At 44.7% G+C, this 27,372-nt stretch overlaps 2 protein-coding genes across 2 annotated transcripts; one reads left to right on the plus strand and one right to left on the minus strand.

Moving 5' to 3' along the window:
* Positions 1–231: 231 nt before the first annotated feature.
* Positions 232–18,065, minus strand: rnf38 (ring finger protein 38). Its single transcript, XM_040186964.2, has 13 exons — positions 17,870–18,065; positions 16,145–16,899; positions 9,000–9,061; positions 5,304–5,500; positions 4,848–5,217; positions 4,614–4,778; positions 4,235–4,405; positions 3,743–3,922; positions 3,515–3,618; positions 3,307–3,391; positions 3,010–3,131; positions 2,819–2,918; positions 232–2,599 (listed from the first exon to the last, which is right to left on the minus strand). The coding sequence occupies exons 2-13, from the start codon at positions 16,791–16,793 to the stop codon at positions 2,537–2,539; spliced, it is 2,268 nt and encodes a 755-aa protein (XP_040042898.2). The 5' UTR covers positions 16,794–16,899; positions 17,870–18,065; the 3' UTR covers positions 232–2,536.
* Positions 18,066–25,113: 7,048 nt separating this feature from the next.
* On the plus strand, positions 25,114–26,932 carry LOC120825505 (cysteine-rich protein 1). Its single transcript, XM_040187146.2, has 4 exons — positions 25,114–25,350; positions 26,235–26,329; positions 26,435–26,489; positions 26,601–26,932. The coding sequence occupies exons 1-4, from the start codon at positions 25,308–25,310 to the stop codon at positions 26,609–26,611; spliced, it is 204 nt and encodes a 67-aa protein (XP_040043080.1). The 5' UTR covers positions 25,114–25,307; the 3' UTR covers positions 26,612–26,932.
* The last annotated feature ends 440 nt before the right edge of the window (positions 26,933–27,372 follow it).

A 27,372-nucleotide genomic window follows, 5' to 3' on the forward strand; every position in this document is an offset into this window, starting at 1 on the left:
CCACAACCAGACATCGGTGTGGTTTGCAGAGAATCATTTTTTTGTCCACAAATGTCTCATACCATTGTTACTACTGCAGCACAAGTTGGGTCATGGGAGTCTATTAGATACACAGTGTGAATAACAGAACATCACTGCCACCATATGGACTGACCAAGAGTCAAAAACTGTATTTTTAAAAAGGCTGAAAGACAAGCAGGGTGTGAGGAAAGAAGAATCGGGAAACATGTCTTCAAAGAGGGTGTTATACATTTATTATTGAACCTGCTTTTGAAATCCAAAAGACGGGGTAAGGGATTAAAAAAATCATTGCACTACTTAATAAAGTATTACTAGTAATTACTCTTATACAAAATGTACAAATGTTTGTTAAAAATGTCATTATCGTCACAACAGGCCTTCAAATAATTTTGGTTACAGATATAATACATAATGAAACTACTATGACACCATTTTATTTATAGAGTTTCAGAGTTTTAAAAGGAAAATATTCAACAACCCAACAGCTTGCATGGAAAAGATTGGCAAAATAAATCGATAAGCACAAATTATACTGGTGGCACCGATTTCTGACAAAACATAAATAGTGGGACTGAGGTAATTGCTATTGAACCAAGCAACAACAAAAAAAAAAAAAAACTGTCCAAATAAAACTATCCCAAGACACAAAATGGATGCATATGGTCACAAAAATGGCCTTTTACACCAAAGAAAAATATAGTTCCCCTCACCATTGCCATGGATATCGAATTTGTTTATACACGCACAACACTGACAGAGAGTCTCGTGAAACAAAGCTCTTCCTGGTTCTCTACGGATGCACTGCTGGTTCACTTTTTTTTTTTTGGCAAACAAAAGTCAGGTTTGAACCAACGTGTTTGTCGGATCTCTGGATAGAAACAAGTTGTAGCTGCAGAAACTACAGTTTTGTAAAATGCTTCCCAGACGTGAGACTTTACGGCCGTGGCTGAACTTTCCAAAACAAACGTGAGCTTCTCTATAAGCTTCTAAACAGCGATCATTCCATTAGAAAAGCTGCTCTGTGCATAAGGTGAACATCGTTATCACATGGTGACATGGGCCTTACAGAGATTAAAGTCTCATTAAGAAACGGATGTGCACTGGGAATAAGAGAAGGGGATTTATATTTCGGGATAGTTTAGCTACCGGAAGTCAATGTGGAGTTTATGGAGGTTTTTTGATGCATTCAAATATTTGTTTTTACACACACACACACAAAATTTGGTCAAACCGATCAGTGGTTTGTTCAGGGGAAAAAAAAGTGTGTAGGTCTTAAATCTATGTAATAAAGTGCTGAAGTGTCACAGCCACTGTGTGGTGAAGCAGTAGATTAACCGTGACCTTTAAATTCTCTAACCTGTTCACTGTCAATGCTGGAGAAATCAACACTAAACTGAAAGCTGCTTGGCTACAAAGACCAAAATAGACAACTGTTTCCAAAAGGCCTCGTCCCGAGAGAAAGATCGAGCTCGTATGAATGTTCTGGAGACATGTTATGGATGTTTGGCATTAACCAACAGCTATGTATCTAACCAAATCACATAATGTGCCGTGGGGAGAGAAAAGAGATAGTCCTGATTTGTAAAAATGGTTTTACAAGGACCTTAAGACGAGAAAAATATAGAAGGACGGACATGGAGTGATGGGGTCAAAGTTGTAGAGCGTATAAATGACGTGTAGCTTTGAGAAAAAAAAAAAACAGAGCAACAAAAACAAGTCTTGTTAACTTCAGCGGAGGTTTTCCTGGTCCTCCACGCAGAATTTAAACAGATTTTTTTGAAGCAAATCTTGGCTGTACATTTCTCAAGCTGCCCTCAACCTCCAGAGTCTAATTTGTCTGAAATTGAATGGAAAGAAACCGGTTTAATGGAGTCAATGCACTGTACCACGCAGACTGGATAAATACCACAGGAAAAGTAACACACACACACGTGTATAGAGAAAGCAGTCTATGTTGTGCTGTTCTGAAGAAGCTTTGACACAGTATCTTTGTCTTCCCTCATACATACTTCTGTCCCACCGAGGAATGTAAGAATACAAACACAGGAATTAAAATGGACTGATAGTGTTCAAATTCCATTGTAAAGAGACTAATAGAAATGATGATGTTAATGCTTAATTATAATAATAACTATGAAATGACAATAGCATTGGACTGTCAATTCAACCATACCGAGAAAATACACCTTTGTCTACGTGCACATGAAAATGTGTGTACGTGTTTCAGAGGCAATTTAAAGTAAAGGGGTAACCATGAGAAGAAGAAGGGCTCTAAAAGTCCAAAACAGAAGGCCGAGGAAGTCCAGCAATAAAGTGAGTAAGAGTCAGTAAAATGTTGATAATCCCAAATGAGAATGAATGTTCTGTGTCCTGGGGGACAAAGAGTGAAGGAATAAGGAACACTGATTTCTCACACAGTTATGTGGCAGAGGAAGCGTATGATAAAACAAGAGAAGTTCACGGATTGGTTGTTGCATCCAAAAGGCCGACAGGGATTTAGGGTTTTGGGACTTGGTCACTCTGAATCCCGCTGGACCTCAGAAGCATCGGCCCGACAGATAGGACAGGTTCGGTTAGCCTGGAAGAAATGGAAAGCAAGAGGCTGTGGGTTAAACAGTGTAATTATATATATATATATATATATATATATATATATATAAATAAATAAATAAATAAATAAAGATCTGAAGACCTGATATCAGGGGTAAAAAGCAGGGTAATGTAAACAGGTTTGACCAGGCAGCGGACAACAGTTAACACATCTTAGTTATCCAAACAGCTTATTGTCTTTACTCACCTTAAGCCACTTGTCTACACACTTGGCATGAAACTCGTGATTACAGGGCAAGACCCTGAGGAGCTGGCGAGACTCAAAGTCACACATACATACCACGCACCTGTAAGACAAAGCAAGGTTGTTTGCTATTTTAAAAGAAGAATATCGCCTAACAATATAGATATTTTTTTTAAAGGTAGAAAGGTACTGACAGTGTCTGTTCAGATTGATGGTTGTTGGAGTTGAACCTGTATGATGGGAGCTGTTCTATATCGGCCTTAGTGAGCCCACGGGGCTTTGCCTCCCCCAGACGTTCTGCAAGGTTCAGCAAGGCCTGAAGGTTCCACACAGAAATGCAAAGTTCAGAATGGGAAAAAGTATGAAAAGCAGTCGTCTCTCTAGCCTAGATCAAAAGGAGGACCCTTTAATAAGACACATGTGTCTTATCTGTAGAGGAACAAGAAGAAGTCATTGTGAACGGTCAAATGACGTGGCAGCAGTGAGCCTACCTCATAGTTCTCCACCTCGCCGTCGTCCACATCCAGCTCTAGATTTATGGTGGGGGCCACATTTGGGGGCACAGGAAGCATTGACCTGGACGTGGTTAAAGACAAGGTAAACCAAATTTGGTTGATTGCATTTGTGACATATCGGAGACGACCCAAATCGACTGCAAATACACCCTTGCAGTTCCACATAAACTTGAGAAACACTTACAGGAAGTAAGGCAGGAAGCTGGGGTGGTAGGGCGACGGGGGCACAGCCTGCTGAGAGCGGTAACGCCGGCTTGTGAATCGGCGAGGCATAAAGTGGGGATAGGGCTGTGGAAGACGGGACAAAGGAGACTAAATTCATTAATTCCGTCAAAGGAAAAAAAGGCTTCATCTTACCACAATAATATATGCTAATCCAAACAAATGCTGTCATGGTGACAGATGTACTCACCACTGTAAAGAGCTCATGCGAAAGGGGGTCATGGTGCGATAGGAACTGGAGTGGCGTGGAGGGCGGCAGGGAGGAGGGAGGCTGGTGGTGATGGTGGTGATGGTGGGCATAACTGAAGCCTCCACCTACTGAGAGCTGCTCGCCCAGAATATCAACCTCATTTTCGATCCTCTGTAAAGGCTGTGAAGAAACCCGATACGTCATGGATCATGTCAAATGCACAACGAGCATTCTGATGGGATCAGAACTGTGCAAAAGACGTTCACAAGGAGTAGTGCAAGCTTCTTGAGGCTGCTAAACCGGGACAGCAGATTGTTTTCAATAGAATATTAATACTTTCCTTTTTTTGGGGGGGGGGGGGGGGAATAAAAGACAGCCCTTAGTTATCTGACAAGAAAATGAATACAACTACAGTTCTCGTGGGGTCATTTTTTCACACAGAATGATAAGTTCATATAAATAAATAAATACAAAAGAAAGTCATTCACGTACCGATCGTGGCTGTTGCGTCTGGAAAGGCAGGAACTGTCCAGGTGTGTGGAGGTGGGGCGGGTGGTGTGAGAGGTGGGGGGGGTGGGAGAGCAGGAACTGAGTGTCACTGGACAGCAGCGAGGGAAAGGCATAGGGCACAGGCAGATGTTGCATTGAACAAGCCTGTAGCATCTGGAAAAGGGGTGAATAGGGAGAGAGAATTGTTAGAACTGGCTGATCAATGTTAATGTGCCACGTCTTGCCACAAGGTGGCAGCCAAGGACTGAAAGATCACAAACTCCACTTTGCTTTTTCTCCAACGGATTCATACAAGAGGCTGTGCAGCGCGAAGCCTACTTCCTTATGAACAAACAGACACACGCTGCTGGGCTCTTCTCACCGGGTGGTAGTGTTGTCCCGTGCTGAAGACCACACTGCAGGCGGGGACTTGTTGTTGTGACGAACACGTAGGGGGAAGGTGCTGGCCGCTACACAAAGGTGCTGCCAGACTGTGCGGAGGGACTGGGGTCACTGTGTAGGACACTGGCACGCTGCTCTGCTGCAACTGAGGAGAAAAAGGGTTTAATATGCAGCACACACACACAGTGTAACTTGAATCTATTTGCAGACTAACCTGTTCATGCAAGTCCATGACCATGGCACCCCTCTGCTGTTGCGTTGCATGATGGTGTTGCGGGTGATGGTGGTGAAGATGATGAGCAGCCGGGTGCAGTAGTCGTGGCGACAAAGCGGGAGGGTGAAAAGCCCGGGGCTCCTCCAAACCCGCCCCCCCGCCTCCAGCTGAAGGGGGCTGAACGTAGACGCTGGGTGTCGGTGTCGGGTACGTCTGGTGTGTGGAGGGGTTGGGGTTGTGGCGGTAGTTTTCATCCTGGTGCTCTGATGGCGCCAGGCGAGGTAGAGGGCCCTGGGTGGCGGGGTGGTGATGGGGGGGTATGTGACGGATGGGTCTGGAGAGACGGCCGCGCTGGCGCCTCGCAGGCGGGCTAGAGGTGGGAAGAGGGACCGTTTTTCACATTTCGGATTCGCCCGTTAACCAACTCCGTGGCAGCCGCAGAAGAAATCAACCTACCTGCGCCTGTGGCGGGCAGGGGTGAGGCATCTCTCCGGATGGTAGTGCGGGTGAGGTTGTCTCCGACTTGGGGGTCCTGACTCCCAGGGGCGGATTGGGGGAGACGGGGTGGACGGTGGAGGGGCGGACGAGCTCAGCTGTTCCAACACCGACTGACTGGACAGCCTCTGGCGCTTTGGACTGGGGCTTTCCTCACTCTGCAGAGGGGAGGAACACGAAGAAACAAAAAGAAGGGAGGGAGAGGGTGAGTGTTGCGCTTAGTGACCCATAGCACTCGTATCAAATCAATTTCACGATGAGCAACGGTCCCCCAATACGTACTACTGCACAGACAGCTCCTTTGTGACTAGTGGCATTTCCTGTAGGATCCAGTGTGTGTGTGTGTGTGTGTGTGTGTGTGCGTGCGAGAAAGAGCGCATATACACCACCAGTGCTCTGAGACCATGGGGGTATAAGGTCACTTCCTCTTGGAGGGAGGAAATGCAAGACAAGTACTCACAAGCCCACGTGCGAGTCATACATACACACCCTCAACTGGAGAGCTCAACAAACAGAAGCCGGTGAGACGCACAAAGGCCGTGAAATAGGTGTCGTCATCAAGATTTAAGACCGGCTGAGGAGTTATCATAAACGCATCTCATCTGTGAGTCACTTCACTTACAGTCAAACAGTGACTTTCACACTCGGCGAGGCAAGAACACACACGCTCATGTATCCGTTCTTAGTCACGCTCCAGAACACAAGCCGTAGCTCCGCTCTGAGGAACACACAAGTTACTCAAGAGCCCACACACACACACACACATTCATAGTCACATTACTTTTACCCCCTCTACTTACTCAATCCCTGCTTCCACCTCACCTCTTTGTGGGAGAGACGCGTTAAAAGTGTGATAAAAATGACTCAGCGGCTGTGACTTTCAACACACACTTATGCAGAGACACACAGCAACCTTGAGAGCAGTGTGATAGCTAACAGGAAACAGCTGGAGTGCAAGCTGCAGAAACACGCAGTTATGGAAAGGCCTGCAGACATGCGCACATTCACACGTGGAAGGCTGCCACTGTTTGAGGGTGTACGACCCATAAAAAACCAAAAGCCTTCTGAAGCGCTTCAGAGCAAGATGCTGCAGCTCGATCAAACAAACAAAGTGCGTTTCTCCTGCAGTGTTAAAAACACACTGAACGGGAGAATATCTGTGTGTTATGTGGGCAAGACAAACAATAAGAATGCCTTGATTTCAGCTTGACCAGAGAGGACCATGGGATAGGAGAAGGGTTGGGACGAACGCTGCACAACGGAGGAGAAAGGGAGAAGTGGATAGAATGAGTAAAGACAGTTGAGGGAGAGAAGAAGCTCGGGCGCACCAGAAACCCCAACGACAAAAACGGATTGGTCCGTGTGTTTGCGGCCAAATAATTGGGGTGAATTTGTGTCCAAAATGACATGTTGCATCACTGAGCCTGTCCCGACACCGTACCGCCCCGGGATGTGTAGAATGAGATCTCTAGGAATTCAAATTTCCAGGAAATATGCACGGGGCAGTTTTGTTAATATATAATGAAAGACATCTTAACTGCTCGATAAAAACGTACATGGTAATGTTTTTACATATCAGAAGGCCTCTTCACATAAATTAACATCTGAATTATTCTCCGTATTCCTTTTGGTCAATGAAACAAACAAAAAAAATAAATGGTAAATGACATCATTAATTAAAGCTACACTCTACGGCATTTCTTTACATGCTGGAGGGCACCAGCGATCGACCCCCACTCCCAGCCCCCTCGACAGCACCCCCTCCTTCCCGACACCCCGCATTTCTGTACCAGCCTAACACCAACACCCTAGGGACATCTACTGTGCCCATTTTCATATCCAAGCCAGCTTCCTCCATCCCAAGCCCGACATATTCCCGCCTCACACCCCCTCCCCCCGAACAGCAGCCTCTTCCCATCCCCCCCCTTCGCTCCCATCAGATAAACTGAACCCCTCTGCCTCTTGCTCCCTCCCCCTTTTTCCTCTGTCTGTCTTTTCTGGCCCTGCTCTGTCTCGAAAACCCGGGACTGAGATCTGAGGGGACGAGACAAGAAGTTCTTAGACCGGACACACAAATACACACTCACACAGTCTTAACAAATGCAGACTATTGCCCATTAGTATGAAAGTTTGATGGGCCCGTCGACCCACATTAGTGGGAGGAGAGCGTTGTCAGACAAAGGAGTGTGTGTGTGTGTGTGTGTGCGCGCTCGCTCTCTCTCTAAGCCATATGCCTTCAAGTGGCCTTATGTTCTAATAGGATGTTTGTTGTGAACTTTTACACACACTTCTGGTCCAAACATGTTTTCACTAAAGCCAGAATGATAGAGAAAAAAAAGGACATGCTGACTCAAAACACAGACACAAATACTCAAGACACAGTGACTCGCAGCACAGCCAAGAAACATTGTGAACTGCTCTACGTCTGGTATTACAGCACATTCAGCTTTGCAGACACATTGTGGAGACCACACACACACACACACACAACACACCCTCAATTCCTTTCACTGTGTCCACATTCAGCGTGCACTCGCCAAGCTGGGCAGATATCCTGAAGCACAAGTACAGACACACCCTACCACATTCTAGTTCACCATGTACACACACACACACACACACACACACAGTAACTGAGGCCAGCAGCTGTTGTAGCTTCGCTGTCAATGCCGAGAACCAAAATAAAGAGAGGCCCACAGAGTGAATGCAAATTTTCACCTACAACTGAGCCAAAGTCTCCCTTTTCTAGCTTTCATGCAATAGCAATTGTGCATGAATGTGCACACTGAGCAAATATGGTCATTTGCTTTTACAGATCCATTAATATTTGTAGACATGCTTCGGCTAACACTCGAAACACTTTGCCCTCCCCCACTTATTTTCGTTCCATCAACAAGATTTCAAAACCCATTTTGTTTCCTGTGTCACTGTCCCTCCCTCCGTCCGTCCCCCTCCTTCCTCTCCCCCTTCCCTCACTCCAACAAAGTCCCACAGCTGGAGCTGAACTCATTAGCAATGCCCCCTCCTTGTTTTCGCCCTCCCATCCCTCCAAGCTTTTTGCAACACCTTCCGCAGCATCCTGCCTCCCCTCTTCTCCCTCATCGTTTTTTGCTTTGTCTGCCAGCTTCGCTTGTGATGACGAATATAAATTTAGTGATTTACTTTAAATTTTCTTCCATTATGAATTAAAGTTTATGACCATGAATAAGTACCTTCAATGGGAATTAAAAACTATACGATGGGTGACAAATAAACAATTTTCGGCCTTCACCCATTATTTCCTACAATAATGGGTGAAGGAAAGTGAGTTCAACTGCCAATAAGGAATTTGCTTAAACAAACTTGATATTCCTCCACCCTTTGGAAGGGTGGGGGCATCATTGCCACAGGCAAATGCTTCAGCAGGCTCTCTGAACATGCATGATGGTTCAAATGAACAGCTTGGAAAATAATTCAGCTTTAGTGAAACATGAAGCAGTTTTTAAAAGGTGTGTACAGAACAAACATGACTTATCTTTATAGAACCCAACCAAAATACCCATCTTCAGCCCAAACGCATCTACATCCTTCACCCAGCTTTAGCAAAGAGAAGATAATCCTCATATTGAAATAGATCCATATATGCATTGTTGTACATGTTAAAGGGGTGTGGCTTACCTTATCGCTCTCATCGCCATATGCGTGATCAGGGTGGCAGTGGTAGGATCCGCCAGAAGCTCCTACAGAGAAGAGAAGAGAACGAACATCACACCGTGAGAAAAGATGTATCTGAAATCTGCCAGGTGTTCTTTTAGTACACGTTCATATAAAAAGTTGCTCAGTACCTCAGTAACTGATCTAGTGATAAACATGTTGTAGATATTTTTTGCGGGTGTCAAATACATCAAGGTATCAAAGAATGTATATTTCTACAAATAATAATAATAATAATAATAATAGCAAAAAATGTCCATGGAATTCCATTTGGACCACCAAGCGATTATTTACATGTTCACAAAGCATTTAACTTGACTAGCACGACTGTGTTTGATCAGCATGAACGTCGGTATTGATGAGTTTATTACTTTACAATGTGGATATCCACAACATGTTGACGATACTTTTGGATGAAATCGATAGCACTGTTCTACCCCGACGTTGTGGAGAGACTCCTCTTAATCTACACAGCAAACCTAATCCTTTTGTTTTTATTGTTTTTGTGCAACTTGGATTAAATACCCAGCAGCAAAAGAAACAATGACAACATGTTTGCGAGAAGGGTACCGGCCGTGTGTACAGTAGAAAAGTGACCAGACGCATATGGCATACTCTTTAGATCACAGCCAGTAGACGTAGGAGCACACACACACACACTAAAGCCCGTAATCCTGGATTAGAGGAGCCGATGATACCGCCGCTTGCATCACGGCTAAGACTTTTACTCCTTTGTTTTGCCACGACCCTGTCATCTTTTTATTGTTGTTTTCCCCTTTGTGGTGGGCATGTGTTTAGCCGGGGACGTTGTCCCCACAGATGGTGCCAGTGGAACACCGAAGGTGAGCACTACAGACATACCAGAGCTAAACTAGATGGGAGTAGATGCTAAATATTCTTTTGAATAACGCATTTCAACCCCTGGGCTATTGTCTGCAGGATCTTTACTGCTCAGCCTCCTGCTTTGAAGAATAGCTGTGATTGACAACAAAGAATTCCTCAATTCATTTAAAATTTTTTTTTTTTTTTTTAAACCCATTCCCTCTCCAATCCGTGGAAAATGAAAGGTTTGAAAAGGCGGATAAAAGTAATGCTTACATTAGTGTAGTGAAAACCAACTAAAGGGATATTTCCACCAGGTGCATTTGGGACGGTGAATCATTCGCGGGACGTCACACGTTTCTGTGAGACACTCATTCACCGGTCACAAAAAGGAGAAAAAAAATCCAGCTCCCTGAATATAGTCTCGCTCGCAAATAGTCCGAGACCGGTAAATTGAGGCCCTCTGTAGAGCTCAGAGGCTACAGGACGGGTTTGGGACGCTTCGATGACGTCCGGGCCACTGCTTGGAATTGGCAGACTGCACACGGCACACGCAGTTTAGTTTCCACACTCAGGCAAAGCTGAACGGCACCACAGCAATATGAATTCCAGCGTGTGTGGACACAATCATTTCTTCTCCAGCAGCAAGGACCTTTTAGAAGATGCCAATAAAAAAAAGGGCCATTTCATGAATATTATACGCTTGAAAATATGTTAATACATTAAACGCACGCACTGTCACGGCAAGTTAGATACAGGAGTCTAAAGTACACATAACAGACATGCTGTAGGGCAATGGTAAAAAATAAATAAAAAATAAAAAAAGCTAATCCAAAAAAGGACCTTAAAGCATCAGAAGCCTCACGACGAGCTTTACAGAGTCAATTGTGGGAGTAATAGCGTTTATTGTTACTAATCTGGCACATTCCAGGAGATCTTTTAATCGAATGAATGAATGGGGTTTGCAATGTGACGTGGTAGCACACTGGAGAATAAAACAAGCCTAAAAATAAATAACGTGTACACGACCACAAAAGATTGCCCAGCGATTTGTAAAATTATGGATTGTGAGGACATTTTGATGTTTTATTAACCACAAAAACTATTTCAAACCAAAGAGCACTACTTTGCAAGACAACAAAAACTGCAGAAAACTACCAGCGCATTCTGGTGTTTTGGAAAAGTTAAGAATATAATAATTAGGGTATATATAAATAATAAAAAGGTACACGTTTCATCTGAAGCACGTAGGAGAAAAAAAAAAAAAAAAAAAAGGAGGCCGCTTGGTAAAGAGGGAGATCGACACGGCCTGCATGACGGCGCCGGTCTGTGTGAGGAAGAAGGCAACATGCCCAATAAGAAGGCAGCAAAGTGGCGTTACAGAGGAAGAGGAACGATGGAAACGTACAGGAAAGGGTGAGACCGCTAGGGAGGACAGGGAGAGGAGAAAAGATAAGGAATGGAGGGAAAACACATAGGGCAGGACGACTGGAGGCGGAGACAGCCGTCAGAGAGGGAAGGGGAGCAGGGTGGGGGTTGTGGCTTCCCCTCTTGACTGCTATTGATTTTCTGTAGGCCTCAGAGTGCATCGGCTATATCTATCCATTTCCTCCACCTCTCCATCCCTTCCTCGTCCCTCACCCCCTCCTCACACATCCTCCTCCAACATCAACTCTCCATCACCATCCTGCCACCGATCCGTTTCCCTATCTGCCGGCCCGTCTCCCTCCACCATATGTTCCCCGCTCCTTTATCTCACAGAATCCACATTTCCTTGCTTTCCACCATCGCACCATCTCACCATGATCTTCATCACCCTCTTTGTCGCGGACTCTATTAAACTGCCCTTCATGTTGAAACAAAAACAAAAATAGATATAGCGATATGATGACAGATAACAAAGAGGGAAGAACGCACTGAAATATTGTCGACTGCCACAGAACATGTCCCAATTTACACACAATCGAAAGACAAGTTAAGCCTGTAAGAAGTGTAAGACGTGCCTACACGCAAACCCAACACACCTCTCGCATCACCCCGCCTTCTCAACACATGGCACAGCACACTTCACACCCTCGTGCAAAGCGGAGTTGAGGGGACAAGCTGGCGTACGGGCTCAAAATAGGGTGGCAGGTAGCCTCCACCCAGCCATTACCTGCTTGACCCTGCTTCACGGAGGTAAGCCCTAGTGTGTGCGCGCGCATTTAGAAAGGGGACAAATTTTCCATCATTGTCCTCCATCCATTTACTGTTCCTTGCTCCCTTTCTCATTATTTTGATCTCCGTTTAGTTACTGCAGCAGTGCCTGAGGTTGCTCCTTCATCCTGAAAATCCAAAATACTCTCCTTCCTCGACCAACCAATCACCAACAAACAAAAAGGATTGAGACTGTGTGAGCTTTAACTACAGTGTATATACACATTACATACATTTTAATTATTGTCCTTCCATCAGAAATTTAAACATAATACCCACAAACTGAGGCATCAACTCATTAAAACTACATTCTGAGGAGCTGCACAGCAACTACGTGTCAGAAATGTAACAGCTCCGTGTTTAACCAACAACACGTCTTATATACACCCAAGACCAACGTCAGTCAGTCAGTCAACCTTACTATAACGATGTCATAATAAACCCCTGAGAAACAGACAGAGGCTTTTGTGCAATAGAGCGGTTTGGTATAATAGGTGAATTTAAATACACCAAAAGATGGATATTGTCAGCCGGTTCTAGCAACCTCCATCAACATCTCCAGACTTGCCGTGCGGTGTTCATCGCCCTGCATGTTCATCGCCCGCTCACTTTCCATAACCGGTAAACACTGAGGCAGAAAGACAGCAACAAGATCTAAGGAAGGGCACAGACGGGTCCATTTGAAATCACCAACGAACCAAGATATGAACAAATTCTTGAGACTTGGACATTGCAACAGAGGCAACCAGTTCAAAATCCATGCGTGAGCTGGTAAAGCTTTGCTTGCGAAGCCCAGGCCTCGGACTGTTCCCTGAGAAGCCAGGGGGCGCATAAACCCCAAAAGACAACGAGTGTCATCTAAAAAGAAACAAATAAAGGTTGAATATGGCGGAAAAAAATTACTCAAAATTAACATTGTCAAGACCACCCGCCTCCAAAGCCTTTCAAATTAACATGGCCTTCATTGTATAACCACTAGACAAGTGCTCCACCGCCAAGTTACAGAAATTCAGAGCTGACCACTTGCAAGTTGCTGCCGTGATTAGGATGCTGCTTTTTCTTTTAGCTTGGTGAAAGGGGTCCAAACAGTCCTGCCACAGATGAGTACGGCATATGATTTGAAATTATAGGATGGCAATGTGAAGTATACTAATTGAGAATATGGATAAGAAAGAGGTGGGTATCTATAAGCTTTTGCTTCCCCCTACTCCTTTTCTTGAACAAAAGGTGTATTTTCTCATTTTGTGGTCTACGTCTATGTTGATTTTTTAATTTTTTATTATTTGGTGTCTACATGTTCAAGAAATAAAATTCTTCAAATCAAATCAAATCCAGTTAGAGAGAGCAACAAAAAAAGTCTAGCTGCCCAAAGACTGACTCCTAAAGAAATCCAGCATCGCACCGCTGGGTATTCCCACATCGACCGGGATGGGAGACCTACATGCAAACAAGCTCTCCCTCACTCAAAATGAATTTGTGCATGCATTTCTCACACCTACGTCTACCTACACTCAGCCCTGTACAGACTCTAGTGTAAACACGCAGGACCCCTCCCAGCCGCGCCTCCATCTGCTCCCAGTCGCTCTCTGCTCCAGTTCAGTTTTTACACCGACTGGTCCCCCCCCCCCCCTCTTGTAATCTCCCTACATTGACCATCTCTCTCCGATCCCCTTTTATGAGTACGTATTTTTTTGTCGAAACAAATCAAGAGTCCTATGCCTGGGTTTGAAGCTAATTTGAGGGCACTGTCTTCTAGCCCCAGGACCTTCTCTTGCTTACCAACGGGGCTGCTTTGTCGTTTATTTGGAGTGACAAGAGTAGCAGGGAGCCCCTGCCATTTGGTCGATCCATGTGAAAGAGTTTCCCTTCAAACTGGAGGGGGTTGCTTGGGAGACAAGACAAAGGAAAGTATCAAAAAAAATGTAAAAAAGAGTGCATGTTTCTACCTCTAATGCTGGCAGAGGGATGGAGAGGATCGGAGTGGAGGGGTAAAGGTAGAGTGGACGAGTGTATGCCCCTCTGGGCAATCCATTAAAACGATCCCTCCATTAGACAATGGGGAGGAGACCAGAGAAAAAAAGGGGGGGGGGGGGGGGGGGACAGGCACATAAAGGGGTTGAATGATCCAAAGGGTTGAAGAGGGGACAGGCTGTGACAGAGGTGGATAAGAATAAGGACAGGATAGCAGCTGCTATAGAGTCAGATATATCCACATGGACCAATTTGGCAGCAGTTGTAAGCATTTGTTTGGGAACTTAGGCCTAAGTGCTTTTACATTTTCTGTGCTTGAGTCTACATTTGAGTCTCTTTTTGCCCCTCATTAGACAGGGTAACTTCCTAAAAAAGGTAGGCAAAGCCAAGAAAATAGTAAATGAGATAAAATGCCCAAAAAGGCATTAGGCAAAAATGTGAGCCCTACAAAGTATATAAAAGAATGAGGCACAAAAAGGCCGGGAGTTTTAGAAACGGACAAGAGGAGGGATTGAAGAGTACAAGATATCATTAGCTTTCATGCCGAACGCAGGTGACTAGCACAGGAAGAATGGATGAAGTATCCCTCCATCTGTCTCAACAAGCAGGACCCTTTCTGGAAATAGAGCCGTCTAAAGAAATGTGTAGTTTGGGAAAGATCCAGCTGGCCAGCTGCTTCACTTGTGTAAAAGAATATTCAAATAGAAAATTAGCCCTGAGGCTTCTTCTGGCGAAGTTAACAATGCAAATGCTAGAAGAAAAAATTATTTAAATTTTTTTTTTTTTTTTGAAAAAAGCGCTTTTCAGCTACAAAATGAGGTATAACCTGTAAAACACTTTATGGTTTCTGCTCATTTTAAATAGTATAAATACACAAAACTATTTTCTTTTCTCCATTTTACTTTTTTCTGTGCATTTCACGTGTAATTTATATGAATCCATGTAATGAATTAGTGTCCATAGAATCTCTATTCAGCATCTACCCCTCTAGATCGAAATCCATTTGGATGGAAATACAATACAGTCATTCCAGCCATTGATTGGTGCTATCCGACATGTCATTGCCAAGCTCCTGTGACAGAGTATGGGTCGTAGGTCACAGCACAGCGATACATTCTGCAGATGACTAGTTCGCCGCCCCAACTTGGTCTTTTTTTTTTACCTTTCTGTGTCTAAATGTAGATAGTCTGTGCCAGAATTTTCGTCCATATGACATTTGACAAAGTAATTAAAGTGAATTACAAGAAACTATTTGTCTTATGGTGCACATTACAAATGCAAAACCAATCGCTTTCCATTGTTTAACTATGCAAAATAAATATTCCTCAATGCAAGCAAAGAAATTAAACGACTAAAAGGATTTTTCTAACCTGAGGAGCCAGTTTGCTGTGCTGAAATAAAAGCTCTCCCAAAGCCTCGCTGATTGTGAAACTCTAGCTGTGTCGTTTCTATGTTGTTTGGTCCACTGCACTGACATCGCTGAGAGTGGCCTCACACGTCTTCCCCATCGACCGCCGGTCCAGTCACACAGTGCACATTTTACATTGCAAAGAAGGACAAATACCAACGCATGGTTTACCCAGATAGTGACTGGTAGAGAACCCGCAAATCTGAAACTGAATATGTCCAACCGGCTCTACAGACCACACAAATATCTGGAGGAGTCCCTGTTTTTGTTACTTAATTGCCAAACGCCGTGGTAATCTAGCCAGCATTTTGACCAGAAGCCTAGTTTAGAGAGAGTAGTTGATTTAAAGACACGTCACATTGTTTTAAGAATAACTTTCTGGGCGACCACCTATTCGAGGCAGTTCAATAAGTTCGAGGCGACTCCCCCCCCCCCCCCCCACCCACACACAGGACCGATGTTGATTCATTTCATTCCAATGACACACATGCCAACTGCAGGACAGCCGGCTCCTCTGGACTCGCCTCTGAAAAACATCCCCCGCGGTAATTGACACCTCGACATCCATCTGTACCACTCGGTGATGCGTAAAGAGGCTAAAGTCGAGTGAACCGTCTGATTCACTCGCCTCCGTGGGCTAAAAAAAATAAAAATTGCACTCCCACACCCACGGAAGTCAGTTACAGCGACCAGCGGGGGGACATTTAGTTACCTGCCGCCGGGACGCGGTGTGCTCCAGGGACAGAAGACAGCCTCTGGCCGCCCGGCGCGGCGCTGCTTCCCGGGGCTCGCGGCTGGTTCTCCGAGAGGATGGCGTGAGCTCCAAGTGGTTCGCAACCGGCCCCGTGTTGCTGTGGATGGAGCTGCTGCTGGTGCTGCTGGTGTTGATGGTGCTGCTGGTGTTGATGGTGGTGGAGATGAAGGTTAGATCCCGTCACTCCGCCACCGGTAATTCCAATGCCGTTTCCGCCCCCGTACTGCTGGTAATATCCAGACCGAGAACGCGATCGAGTCCTTGGGGGCTCCATGGCCATGTGGTGGTGGTGGGGGTGGTGGTGGTGGTGGTGGTGGAGGGGATGGAGGGGATGGAAGAGAAAGGAGGAGGAGGCGGCTGGTGATTGCGGCGGAGAGCCGTTGGTGGATCCGGGCTGTGCAAAGCCCCTAGCGCCGCTCTGGCTGTAACTGTAGCCCAGTCCCCGGCCCCCCTCCGCGCCCCCGTACTCCGTCCGCTCCGCCGACTCCGCCGCCCCCGCCTCGTCGAATAAATCAACCCCTTTGGGGACGGGCTCCGGGGTGGAGGGCAGCCGGGGGCAAACTCTGTGCTCCCGAGTCGTTGGCTGTCCAGTGGCTGCGATTGGCATTTCCTTTCGGGGGATTTCCTCTTTTTCGTGTGTTTGTGTGTCGCGCTGCGTTGTGTTTTTCCTGCCCGCTCCTCTCGTTTCCTCACACAGAAGCAGCTCCGAGTCGCTGTTTGTAAATACAGAAAGTTGGGAGAGTGGCGAGCGGTTAAACCGGGCTCCTTTGTTGCGGTTCAGAGAAAAAACAACACCCAACGGTTTCAAAAGAAATTGTTTTATCCGACATTCACGTGTTCCAACTTTCTTTTTGGGGGGAGGGAGGGGACGTTACCTACTTCCCTTAAGTTTATCCAAGCAGCGTTACTGAACCCAGCGTGGTTCTCCTAAACCGGTTCAACCACTAACGTAGTCCGGCCGAAACAACGTATGACTCGCGTTCTAAACTAAATCCCTACGGATTTACCAATGTAGGTTTACATACTTACGGTGGGAATTAACAGGACGGTCGTTTTTAATCCAACGGTAACGTTTTAGTTGTTAGTTCACAACAACCGAGCCGCCGAGTGCTGCGCGCTAGCACGCCGCTAGGCTAACATGCTAACGTTAGTGCGCACAGCCCGCTGTGACAAAACGCACGTTACGCTCATTCGAGACCGCACAGCATCCGCGCGAGCGCTTCCTCATAGCGGCTTTTAAAGCCAGAAATACAAGTTCAATGCAACTTTGTTTAGTTTAAGAACCATTTAAACTCTTTTAGCTGGTATGCGTAATGTTCACTAACGTTAGCTTGGTAACCAACCCCCCCGACCAACACAGAGAAAAACCCCGTCGATTGCCACCCACGCCTCGAATCCCTTTAAATTGCTCGGTTAATAGTAACCAAACCAAAAGGGGGCTTCTACAAACTTATTCGCGATATATTTCATGGCGTTATGTTGACCCGGTAATGTTTTCCCACCTGGGGAAACAAACAACCATACAGAGAAAGATTTTTTTTTAAAAGTGGTCAACCTAATTACGGAGAAAGAACCACGGCTAAAATTAACACGGTCCTGAGGAATGACCCCGCCTCGGAGTCTACCGCTGAAAACCGGTCTAATCTCCCGTACGGAGTATGTTTATTTTAAATAAAATCTTACCTGCGATGTGCTCTCTACGACTGTACTCCTGACTTTGAATGCGTCGATAACACGGTCAGCCCAGCGTGTGAGTGTATGCTGTATGCCTGTGTGTGTGTGTGTGTGTGCGCGCGCTCTGTGTCAGCGTGAAATGTGACAGACCGTCAACGCTCAAGTCGGATTGCAGCAGGCATGGCCAGTCGATACCAGAACAAAGAAAGCGTTTGGAGTAGATTTTAGTATATGCCTCTCCTACGCATTCACCGAGATCAGAAGAAGACGAAATAATATTTGAAAATGTTTTTTGTGGCTGGTTTGTGTCCTCTTTATAATCAAACCGCTAGTTAATATAGTAGTATGAATTCGTCGAGGATCAGTGATCGATTAAATGCACTAGTAAATCAGGAGCTGCGGATAGCAGAGAGGCAGGCTAAAAGGGGCTTTAAATTATTTATTTACAAATACCAAGTCTACCCATTGCAGCTGTTTCTTCTGGAGCTGAAAGTTTGCTTTAAAAATAAGTATGTGCTGTGTTTACAAAAGTTGTATATATATAGATATATATCTATATCTATATATAGCTATATAGATATAGATAAACAGAAAATAGGATAATCCACCTTCTGTCTGAAATAAATTGGTCTAATTAAATTATTCACCATCAAGGCTAAACCAGCGGGAATGCTTGTGTGACCCTCTGCGATAGCGATGAATGAGGCTGGAGCTAGTACCTTTTTTTTGGTTCTGTTGTGACAAAATCATCAGGATATGGTCAGCATATTATATATGTCTGACAAACTATTGTTAAAAAATGCCTGCCTGCCGATGTGCTATGCATCATCTGTGTGTGAATGAGGGGTATGATGAATACTATGTGAAGGGAAGCATACATGTGATTTCAGTCCGTCTGTCCTCTCTCACACAGAGACTCGTCCCGAAACCCACCCCAGTCCATCTCACCTCCCATTACATATTCCCCTGGTCTTGGTCTTTCATTTCACACACTCTCAAACCCAACCTGTCAACACTAGTCCTAATACACACATTCACCCAACACACACACGCACACATTCTCTCCTCATTACACTCCCCTTCCCTACTTTGATGATATGCAAATATCCCTCCCACCTCACCCTCCTTCCTTCACTCCTCCTCTCATCCCCCCTTCTCTGCCTACACACACACACATTACACACATCACACACAATCACACACAGGCTAATGCGCTGTGGCAAGTCCACAGACAGGCGGGGAGGATCAATTTTTCACCCAGTATGCTACCGATATTCACAAGATAAGGCCTCTGAAGAGGGAGGGAGGCGAGAGGGGTGTGGGGGAAGGAAAGGGGAGCGACAGAGATGGGGATAAGGAAAATGGCGAGTGGGTGCAATGGAGGAGAGTGAGTCCAAAGGAAGGGTGTACAGAAAAAAAAGGGTGACTGGGAAACTGTGAGAGGGAAAAGCAAGAGGACTCGGGAGCAGTTACAGGAAGGACGAACACGGGTGAGAAAGTAGGGAGGGTGTGGGAAGCCTGGTGGGTGTGCAGGAGGGTGGAGGCAGGATGAGTAAGTGGGTTAGGGGCGGCAGGAAAGGGGGGATGGGGTGTAGAGGGCTCTGGGGGATGGGGTAGGGAATGGATGAGGGGGGGGGGGGGGGGGGTAAGGGAAACCGAGGGATGGTGTGTGATTGTGGAGGGAGGGTATTTTGCTGACGTGCTCTCTTATTGGCTTGTTCAAACGCTGGGGGAGGGGCGGCCACAAACCATACTCTCACCAGCTGTAGGGAAGAGCAGAGAAACAAAGACAGAGAGAGAGGAGGGGGTGTAGATATGTGTTTTAATGTTGATATTCTGGTCTAATTAGATTCCTGTCTAAGTGGCGAAATGAATGGCGCTGATCGGATAGAAATGGGCGTTGCAGAAGAGAGAGCAGGCTTTGTTTCAGCTCTAGAAATCGGTTGTTAGCGGCACATAAGGGGCTCTTGATCTATAATTCAATTTCACTTGAGAGACAGAGGGGAGCAAATTGCCATCACTGTCTCTTATATCCGTATTCAAACTCACATTTATTCGTTTTAGTGCGGAAAATTAGTGCTTTGCCTTCTGAGGAGCAGCTGAATTTTAGAGGGCACATCATCGCTTTAATACTGCCAGGGTTATCTTATCATTATGAAATATGTTTTTGAAGGTATCTGACAGTGAAGGTGTTTCTAGTGATTCAAGGGATTGAAAATGTCTCAGTCTACAATGTTATTTACAAAAGCAAAAACACATATGGCACAGTACGACGTCTTCCTCGTCCATATGTACAAGTCCGAACATATTTACTGTCTTCAAACATGTTCGCAAAATTACAAGAGGATTAAATAGAAAGCCGGAACAGCAAAGAAAAATAAATACCATTCCAGCACACATGAGAAGGCAGATTGAGAGCCATGTGTTTGCGGAGCCAGCTGAACCTCGCCTGCTAAACCAGTCCGCTGGCTGTGACAGACAGACATGCAAGGAAGTACAAAAGGTTGGTGTGTGTGTGTGTGTTTTGTTAAAAGAATGCACAAGAAGAGACATTTAAACAAATGGGCAGATTGTCCAATGTAACCGGACAGAAAAAGAAAACAGAAAAGAAAAAGACAAACAGAAGAGACGTAGCAATATAGAGAAACATCCCAAGTGAAAGGGAGAGGGGCGCATTCTGTAGTCATACACGGAGACACGGAGAGCGAGAGCAGGGAGGAGAAGAAGCCAAGCTTTCTGTGGCTCAGCCAGACTGGAGCGGTGGGACTTGGCTGGCTGTGGACCCTTGGCTTCACTATTAAAGCGAGGGAGAAAAAAGAAAAATCATAGTCAAAAAATGAAAAGGGCAAAGAGCTATGCCAAGAATGCACAGGCAAGAAGCAACACATTAGGTTCTTTCCTTCTGCCTGCTTCTCTGTTTCCCCCCAAGCAGATCTAAACAATAGGTGGGACCAGCCATGAGAACTGAGCGCCATACGCGTAGAACCCTGTTGAGTGACGGAGGTCGTCTCTTGAAGTTTGGTTACTGTGCCGGATGAACACCTTAAAATTAATTTTCGTTTTTCTATTTCCCCATAAGTAACTTTAAGGGTTGTTAATATCATCTTAATCCTCACAGTCAGCTTCAAACACTATTATTCTTCTTCAACTTGTTCCAACTCTTCATTGAAGCTGAATGATGTTTACGCTCAGTAAAATATGAACGAGAAATGGTTGATGGCTGCATCATTTAATCCAAAGGAAACATTTCAAATGTCTTTGTGCATCATTCTGTAAACATGTTTAGCTTCTCAGTGCGGTTGCCGCTACCGTTGGGTTTTAATACAAATGTATGTGCGTTTGATCAGTGTTTGATCGCTGCATGCCTTGAGTTTGTAATGACTTGCCCATCAGCCAGACACAGTATGTGGCCACTAGTGTTGCTATACATGTTAAATCTCTAGATTATTTATCACACATATTCGCCAACAGCCACAAAAGCAACTCTGTGAGGGTGTTTTTAGGAAATCCAATGCTGTGAGCTAAGGAGATTCTCTTAAAATGATTGTACAATGCTAACAGGCACAAAGCTATCATCACCGTCTTACTTGTATTACTAGTATTTTTCCAGGATGACATTGAAATCGACGCACAGCCGAGGCTGATGGATATATCACGTCTTTGATCATAAACTGAAGCTTTGCACACATTGGAAACACATGACCCGAATGAAAACCTTTGCAAATGATTCTGAGGGGAACCAATTTCTTAAGCAAAACGTCATCTAACTGGTTGATGTTGCGGTATTTCACTGTGGAAATGTGACCTGCTGGTGGTGCTAGATGAACAGGACCATGTTTCATAATAATTCATCCAATTGTTGCTGAGGATTTTACTTAAAAACAATGGCGGGCCTAGAAAGTCAGGCATTAACCAATGTATATATGAATCATAGTGCCACATACACATTAACAGAGATGTTTTCTCCATCGGTGTCTTTACAGACCATAAAAACAAAAAATATCCCATAATGCAATCTGACTGACCCAGCTACTCAACTACTAATCATGCAGTAATAGTCACCATTCCATAATCATATCACTGGCATAGGAGGACTTACTGGCTTTGCCAGATTAATGATGAAAAACAGGGACTTGTTTTTCTGACTTTTCCATCCACTGATACCCTAAGTAGAGGATTAAAGCCTTCGGATCATTTGACTCCAGAAAAGCTGTCACAGAGGGGGATATTTGTGGAAAACACACCCCAGAAATGGCTAGCAACAGCATGTTCCACCAAAATATCTGACATGCGTGGCGGATGAGCACCAGATTGTCTTTGAAACAACAACGGCTGAGAGATTATTTTGGTCTTGGTTTGAAAGGTTAACGCTGTTTCCCTTGCTGCATTTGTTGGTCTGATGATTGAAAAGAAGCAAGAAAAGATAAATCCCGAAACAGACATTTTCAAATCGACAATTGCCATATCAAAGTCAAGCAATCAGGTATCACAAAGTGAACCACATGAGGTCTTTTGGGCTATCTTCATCTAATGCTGCATGTATGTGTTTACCATACGTATGTCTCGTACCGCTGATTGTGCGTGTGCAGAGACCCCATGACATATCCCTGGCTTGGGGGAGAAAGGAGGATGCCAAGGAATGAAACGTGATGAGGAGTGGGTGTGTGAGAAGCCTTCCAGAGGCTCCTTTTTGCCGTGTGTGAACGTGTGCGTACACACATGTGATCACGAGTGCATTTATGTGTGGGAGGAAGGAATCCTTCCAGCCGTTTTCTTTCCTGAGCCTCTTCCTGCCCCCCCCTCCCGCGCACACAATCCTCAAAGCCGGCGTCGGAGGGTTCGGCCTCAGCGCGATCCAACCCACCAGAGGAGGCAGAGGAGAGCAGATACTGTGTCTCTCTCCTCCGAGCTCTGTCTGTTTCCACCACTCACTGAACGTGACTGTAAATCCTGTTCACACGAGAAACATTCCCACATCCCTCCATCCAGTTTGTGTATTGCATATGACTTGGCAGAAGTGAACCCTGAGTATGTGCGTGCCAGTGCAAGAATGTGTGTGTTAAGAGTTTTGGCAGTTTTCTCAACACAGCCTCACCAAAAGATCCGCTGGGAAATGTGGTTTTAACGCCCCCTCTCTTTTCTCCTCTTGTGTCCTTTCTCTCTCCATTTCACAATTACATCGCCTCTGTTTCTTAACGCTCTGCTCTGCTCTTTCTATTTCCTCCCTTTCCTCTGGTGCTGTGGAAATCCTCTGTGCTTCTCCTTATTGCCATTGCATCTCGCTCTAATGACTCCTATCTCTGCTTTCTTCCCCATTTTGCATATCAATTATCCGTGCTCTGTTAAAATAATGACATTTGCATTCAAGAACCCCGTAAGATGTGCATGCATATTGGCCTGTGGTTCAGGATGTGACTCTCGTAGCGCTGTCCACACACAATGAATGCTGATGGAGAGACATGATGGGTTATCCTGTAGGGAAGGATGGTCAAATGAAATAACTACTTGGTATTCAATCCCTCTGCAAAGCATGACACACAGGAGAGGGATGCTGGCAAATATGCAAATTGTGGAATACAATTTATATATTTCTTTACTTCATCTGGAAAAGTGTGAGGGCAGTGTAAATACACGTGTGCACGTGTGTACACACAAGCCTTCATATGTTTGTAAATGAACTAAGTAAATGAACTAGAGTACTTAACTGAAGTACTTCTACTCCACTCAGAAATAATCTACTTTTTACTCAACTATATTTATTTGAAGATTGTTGTCTGGAATTTGAGGTGTAAGATTTTGCATACATGAGCAGTTTATACAGCATGATGAAGCAATGTATACTTGTTATTTGTGAGATTTTCCAGGCAGTCATTCCTTATCCTCTTCATCGAGTTACATTCTTTCAGAGGCTTAGTTAATGCCGCACCTTAACAGGTGAATCATTATTGACGCAACCAACTTGTGTTTTGGATTTACTCCAAAGTCAAATGGTATTTTTATTAGCCCATGCTACATTTTTCCACTAACAACCTCTTTGACACAGGTAATACTGTATGGAAGAATAAAATAACAAGAAGCTTGATTTAAAAAGTTTTTATTTTATTGTTATTGTATACGTCTTTTATTTATCCTTTTTAGCATTTCTCTCTGATAGCATTTGCTTATTTTTCTTCTTACTTTTAAAATTTGAGACCAACACTGACTCAAGTCACATCACTTGAGGACATTTATCAGACTTCAGCAAGCTACCCGTGGAGACACAACAGCATTTTTCATATATGCATTACTCCCAGCACCTGTAAACACAGGTTCAACCATTCAAAATAACCAGCGACAACATAAAAAAGCAGCTAAATGCATCTGTGAAAATCACACAAAAATACAATGCTGACAATGGTAAATGTCATAATAATGTCTTCCACGCTGACTCCAGTGGCCCCGTTCTGCTCGGCCAAGTTCATCAGGGTTCATCTTCTTTGTCACTGTCTCCATCCATGTGTCGGTCATCTCTCCTCACCCCTCTCCCTCCCCAGGTCTACTCCCATCACCCGTCCCGAGGGAAAAACACACACACACACACACACACACACACACACACACACAAATACCTCCCCCTCTGTCTGTCCCTAAACCAACCCGACCTCACCCTGCGTCTCCCCCTCTGCTCTTTGACTGCAGACTCTTTTTGTGATGTCATTGAGGAAAAGTGCAGCCTTTTAGTTTGTGTGTGTGTGTGTGTGTGTGTGTGTGTGTGTACGTGTGAGTGTGTGGGAGCATAAAGGAGTGTATAGTGTGTGTGTGTGTCTGTGTGAGTCAGTGAGCGGGGGCGTGCATGTGAGTATGTGACAGGGAAAGAGAGATAAAGAGAGAGACGATGGACAGAAAGAAGGAGAGAAAGACCCAAGTGTCAGGTTCCTCTTTTCAATTCAGAGGCTCAACTTGTTTTTAATCTAGAAAAGAGGGTGAAAACAGGAGGAAAGGAGATGAGACAGCTTGGAACTTGAGCTGCTGACAGCTGTTTTTGTCCCTTCTTTTCTCACCCCTCATTCTATCGTTCTGTTTCTGTCTCTCTCTCCACAGTGTCGTGCTGTTTGCGTACCCAAAGCACTTCTTTAAACACTAATACAACTGCCCATAAAACGGTGCCTGTTACCATGAAGAGAAGGTGTGTTTCAGGCTTTTCAACAGCCTTTCAAATCAAATCTTTCTCTCTTCCTGTGACGTTTCACTCACCGCATCCTGGTTTTGACTTCACTAGACGCCAAGTTACGGTAGATGCCGTCTCACCCTTTTCCTGTCAATCCTCAGCTCACACACACACACACACTCACACACACACACACACACACACACACACGCTCATATATGCTCTTATAGGCTGTGTTTTTCTCACGACGCTGGCTGAAGCGCACGTAACACGCTGGATGTGAAATAATTACATACCATTATGGTAGGGTACTGTCCAATCTGTGGGAAGCCCGTCTACTTTGGTGAGTGTGAACCTCTACGTTTTTACTCTATGCATCTGTCGTCCCTTACCTGTCTTGAATATCATTTTGATTGTTTATCTCTCTCTCTCTCTCGCTTTAAAGCAAAAAGTATAGGACAAAAATTCCAGTTGCATTTATTTAAAAAGTGTTTTTTGTATATATCGTCATCTTTTAGAAGAATATGACTGGTAAAATACAGGTGATACTCATTTTAACAATGGCTGGATTCAATTGAGCAGTAACAGTAGTAGTTGTAAGTAGTATTAAGTGGATACTGACTCCAAGACCCATCATTGTTTGCATCATTCATCACACCTCTACGGTTCCTTCCATGGCACGACTATATATCAGCTTTTTAAAGGGCTTTTACATTCATTGGGAGGTTGAAACATGTTTCGTTGATACATCTGGCTGTATTATCTGTTTGGAGGACAGAAAGGCGGCGCTCCTCACAGGCGTTCTCCGTATGCACACACACATATGCACGCACACGAAGCAATGATAACAACAGGATGTGGGTCTGGCCAAATGAGCTTGCACGCTGCTTTCTGGGTTTCCTGCACACCTTCGGCTCTTTTAGTTGAGTCCTCTCACACAATCACATCTAAATGCAAAGCAGCATTTGAACAAATTCCTTTGTTGTTTTTATTTCATAAGCTATTTTTTGGTTTTTGAAATGATGAGCCAGTTTGGTTGAAACCAGATGCCTTAATCTCACTTGTAAATCACAAATTACCGTAAAATCGAATAGATATTTTCCTGATTCATCTGATTGTCCCAAATTTCAAAGAATGAAGAGGGATTGTGTGCAATTGAAAATGATTTTCACATTTAAGTGAAATATCAATAGATTGAATGCCTTCCTTATTTTATCTCTGGTCCAGGGGAGAAGAAGAGGTCCTTAGGGAGGGACTACCACCCTCTTTGTCTCAAGTGTCAAAGGTGCAACAGACAGCTCACAGCTGGACAACATGCTGAGGTATGTGTGGATAACAAACAAGGAAATATGTAAAAGTAAAGAAAAAGTGATTATATTACCGAAAGGGACAATGCAGTAAATTCGTCCTGCTGATTGTTGTTTCAGTATGACGAGAAGCCATATTGTTCCCACTGCTACCTGAAGATGTTTGGTCCAAGAGGTGCTGCCTTCATAAGCAAACACACATACTGACACACACACACACGCACACAAACTGGCACCCACATGCAGTTTCTAAATATTTTTTCTCTGTGTGAATCTTTCTTGACAGGTAACAGGTGACGGATTTTGCCAAGGCTCAGAGAGACCAGACTCAACCAACATGGGCAAATGTTGACATGAGCCTAAAGACATGAAAGTTCGGATTATTGGCCCTAAATCAAGACCAAAAAGATGGATAAATATGAATGACGGACAGATGTCTAACAGTCCGTCCACTTTAGTTGTCTATCGTTTACACCTCCACAAAATTAAGTATTTATAAATGTGTGATGACCACTGGATTCCACGTGTAGGTGATTGTTCACTTTTATAATGTTAATAAACTATGATTGTAAATTGTAGGTCTGTATAAATAAATGCATTTTCTAACATGACATCTCACATCCCGGTGGACGGCTCAGTCTCTTTGATGGGCTTTGTAATCAGGAGCCCGCGTGGTCACATCTGGGCACGCAGGGTGGATGTATCTACTCACACACTCTAATCATAGACAACACACATGCAAACACAAACATTAGCTGAGCTATAGGCTTCCCCCTCTCTACCCCACCATGCAACTGGGGGAAATGCAGAGGAAGGAAGGAAGGAATGATGGTGGTTGCTGTTGGCAGGGTAAACCAGATCTTATGCCAGCAGAATCTGCTGGAATGGGTGCAATGGGGAGGCAGATCACACACACACACACACACACACACACACACACATCACACACACACACACACACACACACACACACACACACATGCATTCATGCACACTGCTGCCTCTGAAGCAGTGTGTCTTGACTGCTGCAGGGGCTTGTCACCCAGTGGTGGGTGAAG

The sequence above is a fragment of the Gasterosteus aculeatus genome, chromosome 9, assembly GCF_964276395.1.
Source record: "Gasterosteus aculeatus chromosome 9, fGasAcu3.hap1.1, whole genome shotgun sequence".
In the NCBI taxonomy this organism is placed as follows: domain Eukaryota; kingdom Metazoa; phylum Chordata; class Actinopteri; order Perciformes; family Gasterosteidae; genus Gasterosteus; species Gasterosteus aculeatus.

What these genes read in the sequence shown, in the direction of transcription:
- rnf38 (XM_040186964.2), bottom strand. Translation starts at nt 16,793, where the DNA reads ATGCCAATCGCAGCCACTGGACAGCCAACGACTCGGGAGCACAGAGTT. An exon ending in AGACGCAACAGCCACGATCG is followed by an intron (nt 3,923 to 4,234) that starts GTACGTGAATGA and finishes GTTTCTTCACAG; the next exon opens with CCTTTACAGAGGATCGAAAA. An exon ending in GCGAGGTGGAGAACTATGAG is followed by an intron (nt 3,132 to 3,306) that starts GTAGGCTCACTG and finishes TGGAACCTTCAG; the next exon opens with GCCTTGCTGAACCTTGCAGA.
- LOC120825505 (XM_040187146.2), top strand. Translation starts at nt 25,308, where the DNA reads ATGGTAGGGTACTGTCCAATCTGTGGGAAGCCCGTCTACTTTG. An exon ending in TGGGAAGCCCGTCTACTTTG is followed by an intron (nt 25,351 to 26,234) that starts GTGAGTGTGAAC and finishes TCTCTGGTCCAG; the next exon opens with GGGAGAAGAAGAGGTCCTTA. An exon ending in CAGCTGGACAACATGCTGAG is followed by an intron (nt 26,330 to 26,434) that starts GTATGTGTGGAT and finishes TTGTTGTTTCAG; the next exon opens with TATGACGAGAAGCCATATTG.